The sequence below is a fragment of the Oryctolagus cuniculus genome, chromosome 3, assembly GCF_964237555.1.
Source record: "Oryctolagus cuniculus chromosome 3, mOryCun1.1, whole genome shotgun sequence".
In the NCBI taxonomy this organism is placed as follows: domain Eukaryota; kingdom Metazoa; phylum Chordata; class Mammalia; order Lagomorpha; family Leporidae; genus Oryctolagus; species Oryctolagus cuniculus.
This window is the reverse complement of record NC_091434.1, coordinates 98741065-98759588: the sequence shown is the minus strand read 5'-3', so window position 1 is coordinate 98759588 and position 18524 is coordinate 98741065. Positions and strand designations below refer to the sequence as shown.

The following is an 18524-nucleotide window of genomic DNA, read 5'->3' as shown; positions in this document are numbered from 1 at the left end:
ACAACGTAATACAATCTGAATGTTTAAATGCCAAGAAAGCAAAAAACAAAATGATCAGAATATGATTCTTAAAAGATTCCCAGTAGAAATGTGTTTAAATATGGTTTGAGGTATGGTAATTGGCATAGATATGGTGATAAAAATAATAGAAATATAAGTGAAAAGCAGCTCAGATGTGTGTGGCCATAAGGAGAATTGAGCATGTAAGTTGACCTCTGGACCCTTAATGCATGCATTCTGTGTGCATTATTCCTTTTTTCTTTCTTCTAATTAATAGACTTTGTTTTTCAGAGCAGATTTAGATTCATGTAGAAACTAAGCAGAAAGCACAGAGATTCCCATAAGCCTCCTCTCCTTCTAGCACACACATACCCATTTCCCTCTATCAAAAACATCTTGCATTGGTGTGCTGTATTGTTATAACTGATGAGCAGACATTGAGACATCATCACTAACTGAAGTGCATAGTTTACATTAGGGTTCATTCTTAGCATGATATAGTCTATGGATTTTAGCAACTGTGTGTCATGTAACCACCAATATATTACCATATAGAATAGCTTCATTGCCTTGGAACTCTCTTGCTCCATTTGCTCATTCCTCCTTCCCCAGAACACTCGACAACTGTTGATTTTGCCTTTCCAGGATGTCAGATACTTGGCATCGCACACATGTAGCCTTTTTAGAGTGGCCTCCTTCACTTGACAATGTGTCTTTAAGAAACCTTCATGTCTTTTCACACTCTGACAGTTCAGTTCCTTTTACTGCTGAATCATATTCCGTTGCATGGATATACCACAGTTGTTCAATCATTCACCTTTTGAGGGACATCAATGATCTTTTTCAACTTAAAGACAAAGTTGTATGAACTTAAATCTTAACTTACTTAACCAGTGCATTTCCATATAAACTATGGTTCTCAGAACACATATTCTCTTTACCTTGACACTTCTTTGGAGAAATACATTGTAATTTTCTGCAACTTTCTTTTCTGTCCTTCAACTTTTGTGGAGTTGAAGCACACTTACCCTCTTGCTTCTGTTCTCTAGCAGTGTTAACTTTAGAATACACAAAAGATGACCATTGTGCAATTAAGTTGTGAATTTTCAAATGAACATCATTATTATCAAACATCTACTGGAGGTAGTGTCTTTTCCTTTCCTTTGCAACTTCAATACTGTTGTTTTCCTGGCATATAATTCCAAATTTTGCCTTTTTTTCTCTTCTTTGGCTACAGTGTTAATTATGTCCAAAAAAGCAATTCTACAACCTCTTCAAAAGTGACATCCTAAGCTGTTGTTGATTCTCTAAGTAGAAACCAATGTCACCTGGCACACCTGTGTCTTTCTTTTTGACACCAAATAACATTGATAACTGAATTACTCTAATAGGGAAAAAAAAAAAAAAGGCTGCCCTGCCAGTTGAAGGGAATGTGCAGTGAAAGGCATTTACATGGCCCTGTGATTATGTATACACTCTGGTTTTAAGGCAGCACGCAGGAGGCTCTGCCAAGAAAATTTTAAAGTTCAAGCAGAAAAAATAATCACAGTATCTTTCAGTCGTTTGCTGCTTGTATTTGTTTCCTTAAAATGCACAGCTAAATGCTCTCTACACACAGATACTACATGGTAGGTGGGGTATATCTTATTACCGGGTTATTTTCCAGTACATTTGGCATAGTTAAGGTAAAGTGTATTAACTTTCTCTCAAAATAAAGATGAAAACAGAGTTGTAGTGGCCGTGAATTCTTCAGCCATTGTCAGGAAGTTAAGAACTGACAGGAGGCCCAAATAATCAACTCTGCCTGGTGCATAGACCGTGGTTTTCCCCTGGGATATCTGGTCTAATCCGACAATGTATCTGACTGGCATGAATGTAGAATTACTTTCAATAAAGATTTTATTTCAAGCTTGGATGATTTCCCCCAAAACATCTTGTCACTAAGGCAGAGTATATCATAGAATATCTGATTTTTCCCCCTACAAGTCAGCTTTTGAGGGGGAAAAAATACACATTTCAAGTCAAGTACTCAACTCAGGTCAATTCACTGTAAAAATCACATTTTAACATATCTAGACTGATTAAAGATTTGCTGTGTTAAAGAAATCAGGGAGCTGTCAAGAGAGCTTACCCTAAAGTCTGCAAATGTAAAGAATAAGTAACACATTTGCTCAACTTCAGTTTGCCTTCTCCCTGTAGTGGCCTCCAGAGCGGGAGCAGGCGGGACAGATGATTCTACAAGCTAACACCAAACTGATAGAATATTTGTCTTTTTGCAAGTAAGGAACATTTAAAGGTCACATCTTCCAATAAGTACAAAATTGTTTCCAGGCTATATGAGAACTATGAACAGCCTGGACATGATCACACTAAAATGATCTTTTCTCTATCTATCTTCCTCTCTCCTCTTATTTTATTCTCTTCCTTCAAGAGACCACATTGTTAGCATGTTGAAGATAAGGTAGCAGTAGGTAACAGTACATTACTCTATTTGAATTTACTTAAATGTTTCATTTGGTGCTTGCTTACATTATTTCAGCCTTGGTGTCACATTGTTTAATTTATGCTTGGTTCATATAATCTTAAAAATAGCTTATGTTAGTTATAGTCTCACCCCTTCCTTACTAAAAGCACACAAATCATGATTTAACTCTGCTGGGATAGCTGTAATTATTTTAACATTTAACAATCATAGCCCATTATATTCATATAATGTTTTAAATTCAAAATCCCTTTTATCTCTATTATTATATTTTATGACTAGCATAATATTATATTAAGTATGTACATGAACGAAAACTCATGGATAACGGTACATAAAACTCTACAGAGGTTTTGAAAGATCTAAAGTCAAGCCCATGTTCTTTGACTTCATTAGCTGTGTGACTTTGGGGCAGATCATTTAGCTAAGAAGTCCCCAGTCTTGGCTGTGCACCAATTTCCTTTGTGAAGTTTTTCAGATACTGAAAGTCCTGATTCTTAACCATGAACAAGCAAATCAGACTTCTCTGTGCATTCCTTTTCCTTTGCTAAAAGATGTAGCCAGAGTGGGAAACTCAGGAGTCCTAATCTCTGCTTCTTTGTTTATAAAGAAATAACAGCCAGAAGCAAATGTAATCATGTAGAATAAAAATTAGCCTTTTTACAAATTTTATTTAATCCTCAAAACAGGGACCAGCATTGTGGCTTAGTGAGTAAAACCTCTGCCTGTGACACTGGCATCTTATATGCAAGCTGGTTCGTATCCTGCACGCTCCACTTCAGATCCAGCTCCCTGCTGGTGGCCTGGAAAAAGCAGCAAAAGATGACTCAAGAATTTGGGCCCCTGCCACCCATGTGGGAGACTTGGATGAAGCTCCTGGCTATGGCGTGGCCCAGCAGTGGGCATTGCAGCTATCTGGGGAGTGAACCAGCAGCTTGAAGCTCTCTCTCTTTCTCTTTCTCTCTCTCGCTCTCTCTCTCTCTCTAACTCTGACTTTCTAAATAAATAAATAAATCTTTTTTTAAGCTTGTAAAAATTCTCAAAACAATCCATAAGTTTGGTTTTAGCCTTAACTTCACTTTTCTAAATGAGGAATTTTAGGCTCAGACAGCCACTAACGCCTTTCTAAGACCACACAGTCAATACACATCGCACAAGAATTTAAGATTCTGACATGCCAGATTGCATGTCTTCCCTAAAAAAGAGATTCTTTCCCTCAGGTACAGTAGAGTCAAATGCAAACTTTTGAAAACATACCCAGGCCTCTGCTCAGGCCAATTGCAACAGACTGTCTGTGGGTGAGTCCCAAATATCGATATGCTTTGAACACTCTACAAATGATATTAACATTCAGGCTGGATTGAGAATCTCTTCTCTAGAATGACAGAAACACGTGTGAAAAACACAAAGAATCGTAGAGATTCAGTATGATGGCTTGATACAACTTTTGCTGATGAAAATGCACAAATTCCAAGTGGAAGGGAATGGTTCATGAACACAGCACTGGTCAGGTATAGACTCTGAATTTGATTTCAGGTCTATTTATTTTACAAACCAGTTCTCTTTCTACAGGAACTTCTCTGATTTCCCCCAGAGCTCCTCACCACTGTGCCAAGTTGGATTTAACATGGTTCAGGTTTTCTATTAACACCAATCAAAGGAGAGGTAGAAGAGGAAAGGGAAGAAAGAGCAGTCGAACTATGATGTAGGCTGGATAAAACCTGGCCAATGGCAGCACCAGGACCCATCATTCTGTGTCCACATGAACCAAATAGGCTTGGCCTTTGTACATGTACTGTGATCAGTCATTGGCCAAGGACTCTCTCCAACAGTCTCGTGGCAGGAGGTCTTCTCGAATAAGGATTTCTGCCCTGTTCTTTAGCCACACAATGGAGCAGCAGAGAACTTGGAAGTCCCATGTGGATTACCTAAATGCCACATATATTAGCAGCTGTCCTTATTATGTGTAATGATACTTGCCTAGATGGTGAGTCTTTTTCTTGTCTGCTAGTCCCTGGACCCAAGAATCCCCCAAGTGCCCAGAAAGCAGCTATAGCTTATAATACATTGATTAGGTATATCATGCTAATACAGTGATACAAAGTTCATCCTTACTGTCAGCCTATTTGTTCTGCATCCATTAACTATCTTCATAATGTTCTGACTCAGGTCTCCTTGGCTGTTTCTTGGGCACTGTTGCTTTTTATTAAAATTGTACCCACCTGGCTACTAGCAATTAAGTCCTACCACTTGGCTTCTATTATCTCGATGCCTCATCATCCCATGGCTATCAGTGAGTCTAGTTCTGTGAAAGCCTTGCCTACAGTCAACACTCATTTAGAGTAAAGTCCTCTATAATTGCAAACAACCCAGTGTAGAGTATCAGTGATGCTTAGCAACAGCCCTTCCACTCAATGGACTTTGTAGTTACTATCCACTACCTCCCACTATTATTTTAAAGCTCTCATACATTACACTAGCTAGTCTCATTCACAGATACAACTCACCAATTCACCACTAGTCAGAGTTTGAAAAACTAGATTCCACCTTGTGTGAGGACCTGTCTGCAACTGCCACCATTGAAAGACTCTATTGCCTACTAGGCAGCAAGTGACAAAGCTTCAAATCCCCATCTGATTCCTGGGACCACTGATGGGGCAAGTTCCCCAAAAGGAGACGGAGACCCTGAAATAGAATTTGACGTGGAGGATATTTATAAAGGCTCAACCCTTGTGGAAAGGAGGAAGTGGCAGTGAGACTGTGGAAAGGGAACTGCTATATGGACCAAAAAAAAAAAAATCATTAGTTCCTCAGGGACCTCTGGAGGACACAGACCCTGCCCTCACTGTTGCCCTCAGTGAGCCAGAATTGTGCAACTTCCATTGATAGTGGGATCAGTCAGAGCCCTTGAGCAACATGACTCAGGGCATTTGAGGTAATCTCTGAAGAAGGAAACAGATGAAAGTCACCTGCTAACTGTGCGAGTAGGCAGGAAGTCCTTCCTTGAAAGGGGATCCAAGTTCCCAATCTCTGCATCCAAAGCAGCACCACCATTATCAGATTGAAAAATGCAACCTGGAGACCAGGAGCCTCTGTGACATTGTCAAATATAATGCTTGATAATAGTTCCTTGAAAAGTAGACGTTTCCAGTTTTTTATAGAACTTGTTACAGCAGGTGATCACAGTGAATGGGGCTGAACAACAGAATCATGACTTAGTCTGCCATCCCTATTTACAAAATCATGTGCAGGAATGCACAATTCATTTCTCAATCACAGTCCAGGTGATGCATTCATATGTATAAGAGAGAAATTTAGTTTCTGTCTTTCAGCAAAATATTGTGTACTATTTGAAAAGGGTTGTATTTCTCCAACTACACAGAATGCTTTAGCTAAACCAGAATTTGATGGTCAGATTTTAGATGGCTAAGAAAAAGCATCAATATCTTTAACTTCAAGCCCTACATAGGATAAGCCAGTAAGAATTATGCTTCATTCTAAATTCCTCTCACAAGTTTTGTTCAAACGAGGTATATGTTTGGAAGGGAAAGGTACAAGGAAGAGTGGGGAAGAAATTTCAGTTATCATATATTATCTCACCTGTCTTAATTATTCATTCCTGTTTTGAAACATTTTCTGTTCTTACTACACTAATTCTCCAGGCCAACTCTAATAACTGATTTAAAAGGAAAAATAGATTTTTTCTTTCATATCATAGCTTTTTACATTCATTTACCATGGCTTCCCTACATATTCTTTTTTTTTTTTTTTTTTTGACAGGCAGAGTGGACAGTGAGAGAGAGAGACAAAGGTCTTCCTTTTGCCTTTGGTTCACCCTCCAATGGCCGCCGTGGCCGGCGCGCCGCACCTATCTGAAGGCAGGAGCCAGGTGCTTCTCCTGGTCTCCCATGGGGTGCAGGGCCCAAGCACTTGGGCCATCCTCCACTGCACTCCCTGGCCACAGCAGAGAGCTGGCCTGGAAGAGGGGCAACTGGGACAGAATCCGGCGCACCTACCGGGACTAGAACCCGGTGTGCCGGGGCCGCAAGGCGGAGGATTAGCCTAGTAAGCTGCGGCGCCGGCCCTCTACATATTCTTTTCTCCAAACCAAACATCTCCCATTCCTGTGTTCTCTCTTCCTTTTCAGAGTGCATTTTGCTGCATATTCAACTTGGTGCTCACTAGTTTCACAGGATTCTGCTTCAGTCAGGTCGCTTTAGAAAGTATCAAAGACAGTTTTCTCAGAAAGTAAAATGGATTGTTGATGATTGAATGAGACCCAAATTGCAACTGATTCCATTTCAGCTATTCAAGGAATTATTTCAAAAAGGAGAGTTTTCAAGAACATAGTCAAACACATGGTGCAGTTCTCCACAATGGGAAGTAAGGTAGCTCTTCTCTTCACCTGTATAAAAAGGAAAAATAAAAGATAGGCTGAGGGTTTTTGCCTGTGCATACTGACAATTTTCCTTTTAGGTTTCTCTAACATTACGAAGATTTAAGTTTTATATTTTCCACTAATAGAATTAAGTGCATTATTCTGCCTGACTAGATTAAGGCTGATTTCATGTTCAACACTCAGTTATTCTGCATGAAATATGACTGTCATTACTAGTTTTTAAACTACTTTATTGGATGAATTCAGGTAGAGAATAAAAGCAGTGTTTTTATTTCTTCCTATCTAAAAATACTCTCAGTATGCGATATTCCTAACTCTTCTTCCCTAATTGCAAAACAATTCTTTCCAGGCTGTTGATATCATGAGTGGTGATCACTGTTATCAGCAGAGCTCAGAAAACAAAAATTAAGGCTTCTCTTGTTGCTGATATGGTCTAAGGTGGATGCTCAAACCATTGTAAAGCTTGAGAAAAATGCCTAAGGAAGACCATGGCTGAAATTTCTCCATGATTTTGCTAATAGTGCATTTTAATTCATAATGAAAAATGAATCATTCCAGATGTTTAAAACAACTGTGTGAATCTGGAGAAAAGGGTGACACATATTATTCTGTTTTCTTTTCCATTTGGACACCCTTCTCATCCATTGGGATGTATCCTCGGTTGTGAAGTAAGTGACTGAAACGTTGAAATACGTCATCCCAGAATTCATGCTGAGTCCCACCACCAGGTCTTCCTCGGGCTTCACACCTCACCATTAGGCTTCAAATTCAGAATCTGGGGATCTTAGTTGTTTGTAGATTGAATTTCTGTAACCCAGAGTAAAAAGAACTGTCCCTTGATCTCAGCTCTGCCACTTACTTCCTGTGTGGTTTTGATCAGGTTATTCAGCGTTTCTCAGGCTCACTTTGTTCATCTGAAGAACTTAATCTGAAAATTTTTCTTTCATTTTTGAAAAAAAAATGAGAGGAGGAACATCCCAAATACGTGAGGAAGTTACAGTGATTTACACAGCAAAGTACTGGTTCACAATACACAGAGCTCACTGGCAGTATAGAATATACAGGCGTGTGTGCAGCTATGCATGCAGGAGACTGCACAAAAAAGGGAGAGCTACAAATCGATGGAAAATGAATATCTTGTTCAACAAGTGTTATTGAGGAAATTAGCTAACTTTTTTGAAAACAGCATATTTAGACTGCCATCACATTGCATATGCTAAAATATAGTTAAGAAGAATTAGATGGTAGTTAAAAAAATGAAATCTTTTTATTAAAGTGGAAGGAAACTGATATTTATCTGATCTCTTTAGAGAATAAGAATCTCTTTTAGAATAAGAAGCATATTAGAAACTCCAAAATTTGTACTAGATATGACAACCTCAACATTTAAGCAATAAAATGAAAGAACAAAAGAATTTGGAAAATATATACAAAACAAAAATAATGAAAAGTTATTCTACTTAATGCATAAAAACTTTAAAATCCGTATATACAAAGGTGCTTATTGTGGTATTGTCTATAATAGCAAAGAATTAGAAGCAATAAAAGCCCATAGGCAGGGGAATGGTTAAATAAATTAAGGTATCTCTATACTATAAAATGTAACAACTTTTTTAAAAAATGAGGTATTTTTATATGTACTGACTTGGAAAGATGCCCACGCTATATGGTTAACGGGGAAAAAAAGCAAATTATAGCACATTATGTATTTTTCTTTATCTCATCCTTTTTAAAAGGGAATAAAATTATATATGTAAACTATGCATTATTTTATAATAGTTTCCTATTTTATAGTACATATATATTATAATATTATATAGATAAATGGAGATAGGTATACAGATAGGTAGATGGATGGCTGCAGGAAAACATCCAGCAACAACACCCATCTGTTATAGTTATTATGAGGGAGTGTGACTAGGAAGCAAAGAAAGTTTTTGTTTTACTCTAGATATTCCTTTTTAGTACATTTTTTCAAATTTATGTATTAGCTTTGTTATACAAATGAATAAAATAAACCTAAAATGAGCTTAAAATTTCTCAATAGAAAGGAGAGAGAAAATACACATGGCGGCTTATTTGCTTTTGTTAAATTCTTCCTCATTTCTTAACTTCAAAGAATCTGGATTTCAAAGAACAACAGACCACTTTTCTCATTTTAAAAATAATAATATTAGGGCAGCTGTTGTGCCACAGTGGGTTAAGCTGCTGCCTGGGACACCCAAATCCCATATCTGGGTGCTGATTCAAGTCCCAGCTACTCAGCTTCCAATCAGGTTTCCTGCTAATGCATCATGGGAAACAGTAGATAGTGGCTCAAATACTTGGACCTCTGGCACCAGTGTGAGAAACCCAGATGGAGATGCGGGCTCCTGGCTTCAGCCTAATCAGTCCCTGGCTGTTGTGGTCACTGGGGGAGCAGACCAACAGATGGAGGATAATCTCTCTCTCTCCCTCTCTCTCTGTCTCTTTCTTGCTCTCTGTATTTTTCAAGTCAATTAACATGTAAATAAACTTTTTTTAAAAAAAGAATAATATTCATGCTAACAGGACTAATAAATAGACCCTCCTATTTGTTACCATATTTATTTATAAAAGATTTATTTATTTATTTGAAAGAGTTACAGAGAGAGAGACAGAGAGACAGAGACAGAGACAGAGAAGTCTTCCATCGTCTGATTCAATCCCCAAATAGCTGGGCTAGGCCAAAGCCAGGAGCCAGGAGCTTCTTCCAGGTCTCCCATGTGGGTGCAGGGGCCCAAGCTCTTGGGCCATGCTCTATTGCTTTCCCAGGTGCTTTAGCAAAGAGCTGGATCAGAAGTGGAGCAGCCAGGACTCAAACCAGCGCCCTTATGGGATGCCAGCATTTCAGGGGGCAGTTTAATCTACTAGGCCCCATGTTACCATGTTTTAAGAAAAAGAGCCGTGAGTTCCTGGTTGGCGCTGATTCTGAAGGTGTGGTCCAGAAGCATCCGTCATAACCACCTGGTGACTTGTGAAGTCTGTCAAGTCTCTCCTCAGACTTGCTGAATCCAAAATGTGGGTGTAGAGCCCAACAGTCTGTGCTTCAGTACGCCTTCCAGATTATCCATGGGCAATAAAGTTTGAGAATCATTGCTCTAGCTGTTGCACTTCCACTGTTTCACCCTAAGGCAGGGTTTTTCAACCTCACGCTATGCCCATTTTGAGCTGCATAATTCTCAGGGATGGGGGACTGTTCTGTGCACTATAGAATGTTTAGCAGCATCCTGTACTTCTACCCACTAGATGCCAGTGGCAGTTTCCCACCCCAACCAGTCAATGAAAATCAAAAATGTCTCTAGACACTGCCAGATGCCCTGGAGGGTTAGGAGGGGAGAGTTGGGGGGTGCAAAACTGCCTCTGGTTAACACATGGTTTCTTTGAGTTACCAGCATTTTTTCTTTACTATACTCTTTCAAACTTTTCTAATTTGTTGTTACACAATGTCTTATTTTATAAGCAAGAAAATTTTGATTTTTAAATCTCCTTTAAAAATTGTGATATGTATGAAACACTGTGATTAGCAAATAGAAGATCTTCAGCAAATATTAACCACACTTAATGTTCCTTTTTGATATTTTCTATGTTAGAGATTTGACTGTGAGTTCCCATTTTATCTGCAGTTGTTGTGAGCACACAGAATGCATATTCCAACTGGAAATAAATCACTAATTAAAGCTTATGGGCTATTCCTTGTTTTCCTTTTTTTTTCTTTAAAGATTTATTTATTTATTTCAAAGTCAGAGTTACACAGAGAGAGAAGGAGAGGCAGAGAGAGAGAGAGAGAGAGGTCTTCCACCTGATGGTTCACTCCTCAAATGGTCGCAACAGCCATAGCTGAACTGAACAGATCTGAAGCCAGGAGCCAGGAGCTTCCTCTGGGTCTCCCACATGGGTGCAGGGTACCAAGAACTTGGGCCATCTCCTATTGCTTTCCCAGGCCATAGCAGAGAGCCGGACTGGAAGTGGAGCAGCCAGGTCTCGAACCAGCACCCATATGGTATGCCGGTGCTTCAGGCCAGGGCGTTAACCTGCTGCACCCCAGCTTCTCCTTGTTTTCCTTTTTACTTTTCAGTCCTCACACCTTACTAGATATTCTGATTATTAATTTAAAGATATGTTAGCATATCTCTATAATATCTAATCAATAAAAATTCAAAACAAGTGAATAATTGAAAATGTTTTAATCTTTACATTGAAATCGGTGCAAAGAGGCTCAATAAATGCAAAAACTCAGGCTATGCTATCAATATGCAACTGCAATATAAGGCTGCTTTTCTGTAATGTGCTGTGAGAGAATTATATATACATGGCTTTACAGGTTATTTAAAAGCAAAAATGTCAGAATATAGTAATAATTCACATTTAGGATGATAGTCATCAAATTATTCTGGAAAATAACAATGTTATACTGTTCCAATATAAAATTGAAGACTTATTTAGTGCAAACCAATTAATTCATAAATTGACATAAAAAATGACTGAATGATCCATGAATGAAACCTTGAAATACATTATTATTAAATGCAAACACACTTATGAGTGCCCTCCTGCTTTTGCATTATTTGAAAACTTTTCTGATGCACAAAAATGACTTTAAAAGAGAAAGCAGAATTTCTGCTAAGTCCCCAATCTTAGAGAAAGGCCAGTGTAGACAGCAGTACAGTTTGTGCAAATTGAGGGTAGGCAAACATATGGTTAGCATGGATCCCCCCAAAATAGTTATAGCACATAAGAAACATAAGTTGAGCATATTGAAAATTTATTCTATTTTTAACAGCCTCTCAGTTAAGTGGTCAAAGTCACAATTAACATTTCACATGCAGTGGCTGAGCTGTATTCTGCAAGCCAAGTGTCACCTGATGGCAGGGCTACATTTATCACCACACTCTTCCTCAAGTGAAACCATACTGGAGTTACATGTGTTGGAAAATCACAGCACACCACAGACAGGCAGGGAATGGTTCTAACACACCTCCATAACTGGAAACAAGTCCTGCAGGCAATTATGTGCCTTTCAACATCTTTTGCAAGTCACTATGGTAACAGCAAAGCACAAACTTAAAAGGAAGTTTGCATCCATATATCTGTTTGGAGTTGGACTATTATTAAATGTTTCAATCTTCTAAATTCAGCATTAATTTTTAGTTTTATGGTAAAGCTCTCCTTTACTTTTAGTCATTTGACTATAATTTTACGGAACAAAGAGATTTCTTTGAATTAGCAATTCAGCTCACTTTTGGAAAAACTTACCCAGCATAAAGCTTATTTAAGAGGTTTCTTTCTTTCTTTCTTTCTTTCTTTTTTTTTTTTTTTTTTTTTTTTGGTCTGGGGTCCAACATCTGTAGCATTGGATTCTAGACTGTTTCTAAAATAATCTTAAATTGATGGATCATTGCTTCTTTCATTTGGGCCTGACAAAAAGTAGCTCTGGCATTTACTCTTCTTTTTATGCTGTAAGCTAAATATCACTTTTTGGCTTTTGCCAGAAAAAATGTATTCTTACTCATCCCAAATTTTTATAAACTTAAATTTTATTTAGCCATATAAGAATTGCTTTTACAATGAGTATGTCTCAAGTAGTATATAATGAACAAATTCATAAAATTATAATTATATATTTTGGTCAAGCCATCTTAAACAAAACAATTATAAATAGTCTCTCTCCAAAGAGTTGAAGCATAGGTTTTTCCTATTAGTCAAGCATCCATAGGTACTAAACATTGAGTTCTTCATGTTGCTTAGACTCAGATATCTTTGTTGTAAAGATTCCTTGGTAGTAAATTAATGGCGGGTAAACAGACCTCAAGAGGAATTTCCAAATATTGATGATATAAGATCTAAACACTTTTGCGCCTTCTTACCCACCCAACAATTCATTGCGTGTTAAGATCTCAATCACGTCTTTGCCCTTACTTTCTGTGTTCAAATTTGTTCTTTTGCTTTTTGGTTTTTGTTTTTTCATAAAAAGGGGGAACCCCTTTTATTTGTTTGCTGAAAGCAGGTTAAATTTTGCTCATGGAGTATAAAGTCATGGAGTATAAAGGCCAATGAAATCTAAGCCCTCCTGGAGGGGTGGAACTGGCCAGAATTGACCACAATGTGACCACATTTGAGTTAGGTGCTGCAGAGTTGTAAAGCCAGTGGAACATAGGATGGTAGAAAGCATAGTATCATCAGGCCTACACTCTGTAGGTCTCTAGGAAAGCCCAATGCGGTAGCATTTCCTAAAACACCCTTCCCGGTGTCCTCAGAAAGGAGAATCTCTATAATGACTAACAAGCAAATCAAAGACACAAATTAACCAGAGACAGGAAAGGGCTGTTTTCTGCTGGATTCCTCAGAGCCTTTACTGTGCTTTTGTGCATTGTGAATTTCCAAGAGGAGAAACTGGCACGTGATTTTCTTCAAAACTATTACTTTGGACTACCACTTTCATGAAACATCACATAAAGGGTGTTTTGCACAACTTACTTTAGATAAAATTGCTCCAGATGAATGGCTGAATAGTAAAAATCTATATGGTTTCTGAATCACTTTCTCCCCTACAACACACAAATCACTTGTAGCTTAAGCTACTGGAAGTAGGACTTATTGATTCTGAGGTTTTCCATCTTAGATACCAGATTGAATTTTTTTTTCCATTCAGGGTTTTACAAGGATGCCTCAAAGTTTTTGGAAAAACTTGAATTAGAAGTTAAGTTTATTTTGATATAAAAACTTTCAAAGTCCATGTGTAGTCTTTTCATAAGACACATTTCCATGAACTTCCTGAGGATCCCACATATTTCTTTCGGTAGCTTATGTTTCTCCTTTAGATTTGTTTCACTAATTAAAGCCTTTAGAAATAATGCACTAGCAATGCCCAGCTGGTCCCCGCAGTGAGAGTGGAAGTTAGGACATCCATGGATGTGAGGTTAATAAAAGACAGAGACATACAACAACAGGAGTCACTGTGCACTTACTCCTCATGTAGGATCTCTGTCCTTAATGTGCTGTACATTGAGATTTAATGCTATAACGAGTACTCAAACAATATATTTCACTTTGTGTTTCTATGGGGGTGCAAACTGTTGAAATCTTTACTTAATGTATACTAAACTGATCCTCTGTAAAAAAAAAAAAAAGAAAAAAAAAGAAATTATCAACTCCCAACTTGACTCTCAATGGGATTAAACATGACAATAGGTCTGATCTGATTTCATCATCATTCAAAAAAATCATCTATTATTTTTCACTTTATGTTTCTGTGTGGGAGCAAACTGTTGAAATCCTTACTTAATGTATACTAAGCTGATCTTCTGTAGATAAAGAGAATCGAAAATGAATCTTGATGTGAATGGAAGGGGAGAGGGAGTGGGAGAGGGGAGGGTTGCAGGTGGGAGGGACGGTATGTGGGGGAAGCCATTGTAATCCATAAATCGTACTTTGGAAATTTATATTCATTAAATAAAAGTTAAAAAAAAAGACAGAGACATAAATAATTTTTGCAGGATGGTATTTTTGAAATTGTTTGACTCTCTGTGTAGTTCCTAAGTCAATCATTTAACTAAACAGCAGTCTAGCAAGGTAGGAAACAGGTAAGTTTGTATTCAAATAGTGACATTTATAACAGCATTAATATATATTCCCAGACACCCCCAAATCTGAAGGCCTTCTTTGTTGGAAATGTCTATCACCACAGTCTATTGGAAAGAATATTTACCTTCAACATGATCAATGCAGTTATGGAATCAGTGACTTCTCCAAACTGTCTCTATTCTCAGTGTCTTCTAATTTAAAGATGGATTGATTTGTCAACACACCAACTATACTTAGCTTGATAGAAAACAAATTGCCAATTTATTCACACACTTACACACACAGAAACACACATTGGGACATACTTTGTACCAGTAAATAAGCAAAGCAACTTATATTTAACATAATATGGGTCTACATTTTATTAACTTTCTTAACTACATTTGATTTTTCTAAAACTTGTTGCAAGTAACTTGATTTCCTAACTTAGAAAAAAATTCCAAGCCACTAAGATATTTAACCAGTAGTAATGTAAATATAACATGGACAGAAAACTATGTGTTATTTCAAAAATTGTACTTTCTACAAGATTATTTTAAATCACTTATACATTAGAGTTTTAATAAAATCAAATGGAAAGTGTGCAGACATAGGCATGAAGGACACAAGGTTGAGGTACAAAGAGTATTCCATATTTACACATGCCCAGAATGAACATTAGTCAGAGGAAATTTACAAGCTGATGCAATTAGCAGAAATCCATTGCAGAAATTGCCCTCCATGACCCAGTGGCCCTGAGAGAGAAATCTACCTGAATGGGATTTGGACACTGCTCTAGCCTTCTACTCTTCCTTCTATTTAAACTCGGTCTTTGTTTCCTCCTCTGGGCTCCAGGATCAACCTTTAACTGAGCAGGAAAAATATAAAGAACTATGGGGAGATAGAAAAAAAAGTCTAGCCTTCTTGCTCTCCCCTGAAGGTCTGAGTCCCACTGAATGGCTCTTTCTGGGCCCTCTGGAGAGGTGCTACCCCATCTACCACCTGAGCTCCTCTGGTGCTGCACACCTCTTTCCAGTGACCTTCCCAAAGCACAACTGGCTTCTCCAGTCATTAGCTCATGGTCCTGCCTTGATATAGTGTCTTTGACTCAGCTTTGGCTCACAATTATCTCAAATCTCACTGTCTTTGCCACCAACTGAAATTATAACCACAATTAAATAGGTCTTGAATCCTCAGTTTATCTTCATGTCACCCCTTGCACCTTATGTCCCCTAGACCCCAGATCCCAGTGTTCTTTGACTCTGACCAAGACACCCTGTTATAGGTCATTGACCTTAATCCTGCCCATGCCCCTGTGCTTTGGACCCTAACTTCTGCATGGCCTGTACCTGAGTCCTGTTCTCTTGTTAGATAAATCTTACTGATTGAGATCTTTCTTCCCAACAGGAAAGTTGCTAAAGCAATTTTTACCTAATAGGTACTCAATTGATTAGTTATGCTATCTTTCTCCCTCTTTGCTTTTAACAGCTTGCTTTTATTGTGCAAGCAGTGGAGTCAGTGAAAGACTTGGTATCATAAAAAGGTATTAATTTAAAATGAAAAGAGAAAACCTCCTTTTCCTTCATACAGAATCATACTAATGGTTTTTATAGTATCAATTTCTTGGAAAAGCTCAAGAGAGAGCTTAAACTAAGGTAAATTTGGAAAGGGAAGCAAAAACCTATCCCAAGTAGAAGGGCACATAAATCATTCTATAGGTTTTTAGTAATGAAGTAGCAAAGTGGCATAGCTTCTTATATTCCAGCAGAAACTCCAAATTTGAAATCTCAGATAACTCCCTGGTACTCTAAAAATACAAGAATCCCTTGCAAAAATGTAGCCATGCCAACAGAACTCACAGGTGCAAATGTTCTCCATTTAAGCAAAAGAAAAAGGGAGATGGGAGGCAGAATAGCTTGACTATTCAGTCCAAACTTGACAATCGCTTTGTGCACAAAGCAATACACTATAACCAGACTGTCAATCACAATTTTACAGTGAGGAATAAAGACTCCCACCTTCTTAGGATGAATCATATAATCATTGGCAGAGTGAAAAGTCATCACAGTTGCTAAGCCCAGGAATCATAGAAGTTACTCCAGCAATGATGCTGCCATGGTGCGGGCCCAATTCCCTGGGTTTGAGCCTCAGCTCTGTGCAACATCAGCTGTTACACCACTCTGTCTCCATCTCAGTTTTTTCGTTGGGAAAAGAGGCCTAATAATAGAGGCTATTTCATGGAATTGTTATGAGTACAATGTAAGTGCTGTGGGCAGGTGCAAGTCAGTGCGTGTATAGCTTTGGTCCTCCCAAGTCTGTTTCAGGAGTGGGATGGCATGGCCCTTTGATCATGGAAGTGGTACTTCAGAAGTTTGGGTTTGTGAAGGGATAGTAATGAAGTGAGTCTCCTTGCCTCCTCTGATTCAGAACTGTGTGGGCCCAAGTAGGCCAGAGTTGCTGAAGTCTAACCAACTCAACAATGTTCCAGGCTGAGTTCGGAGGCCACAGAACCAATTATCTTGGCAATTATCTTATAAGAAAATGTTGTGTTGTCTTGCTGTATTCTCTACACACAGATTTCCTTTGGGTCAGAATGTCTCATAGAGTTCAGAGTGGAGTATTTCTTAGTATTTCATTCTTCTGAATTTTAATATAAAACCAAGTAGGCTTCAGTTGTAAGAATAAGCATTATTTTTTTAAGTCCCAATTTTTAGAATGGGGCTTTATTTTCTTTTTTAGGGGTCCTGTGTTGAAACAGGAAAGGCATTAACATCAGTAGAATCATATACTAAAGTTTCATGCATATTCCAGTTCTCCATACAGTCCTCACAAAAGCCAGTTTTTCTTTATTCCAATAGGACTCTTTTCCTGTGTGAATGCTACAGGATTCTGCATTTTATTGAGGCGTTAGCTAAGCTGGCTATCCCAATGAATGGAGACACTTAGAATTTTGCCATATACCTAAATGTCTCAGAATCTACCTCCTCACAAAAACATATTCCGTTTAGCATTTGCCAAGAACATTAACTTAATCACTAAAAGCTTAGTGTTTCCTCAGTCCGTATGTCTACCTTCCATTATTCATTATGTATATTTTGTACTATTTATTCTATTTGGATTCTAATATGTATTTTCATGCATCTCACCTGTCTCCTCCATTAACTATAAGCCCTTCTGATGCTGAACCTTGTTAACTCCACAGCAAGTTTTGCTTTGTAATATATTGCTTCATTTATTTCACAAATATTTATTCAGCACCCAGGATGGCAAGGTATTATGGGGATAAAAATGTGGAGAAGGCAATATATTCTTCCCCCCAAAGTCATAGGTTCGATTTCCATAGAATAAAGCATGAGACGGAGGATTTAGTAGTGTTACAAGGCAGCTATTTTCCTGAAACTATAAAACTGCTTTATAATTCTAAAGTAGCAACTATTTCACTTCAAACTCCAATGGCGTTTCTCTCTCTCTCTCTTTCCACAGGATAGTGGCCAAAGCCTCCAAGAACCTCATGTCCACGCAAAGCTTAGGGATTGTATTTGGACCCACCCTTCTGAGAGCTGAAAATGAAAGCGGGAACATGGCAGTGCACATGGTGTACCAAAACCAGATAGCTGAGCTCATGCTGAGCGAGTACAACAGCATCTTCGGCTCAGAGGAAGACTGACAGACAAGACAAGTTACTGAAGATGTTCACATCTGTCTTGATGCCTAATATTTTTACTTTTCTGTAAACATATTTCTGAAATATTTTTTTCCTTTCAAGTGACAGATGCCTCATTTTGTGAAAACTTAATCATGGTTTTGTGTTTAAGTTCCAAACATTTGAATAAAATAATTGACAATATTTGCCTATATGTGTTCTACATTTACCCCTTCAATGCTGCTCCTCCCAGCAGTACAGGGACACATGAGGTGTGCATCGCACTATTAAATAACTATACAGAGTACAGCACACATCTAGGAAACAGCTTCAGCGCTGCTCCTAGGCCTCAGATGGGTTGCTGTGCAGGTGTGTGAGTGAGTGTGAGAGTGTAGTTAAAGGCATGGGTTCGGCCGGCG

General features: G+C 38.2%; 1 protein-coding gene across 1 annotated transcript in view; it reads left to right on the top strand.

The window, feature by feature from the left end:
- ARHGAP15 (Rho GTPase activating protein 15) overlaps window positions 1-18309 on the top strand; it is a 662169-nt gene extending 643860 nt beyond the window's left edge. Inside the window, exon 14 of the mRNA XM_017342824.3 lies at window positions 17946-18309. Within this exon, the coding sequence (XP_017198313.1) occupies window positions 17946-18129 (184 nt within the window). The 3' untranslated portion in view covers window positions 18130-18309. The remainder of the gene's footprint in view (window positions 1-17945) is intronic.
- Window positions 18310-18524: the final 215 nt, after the last annotated feature.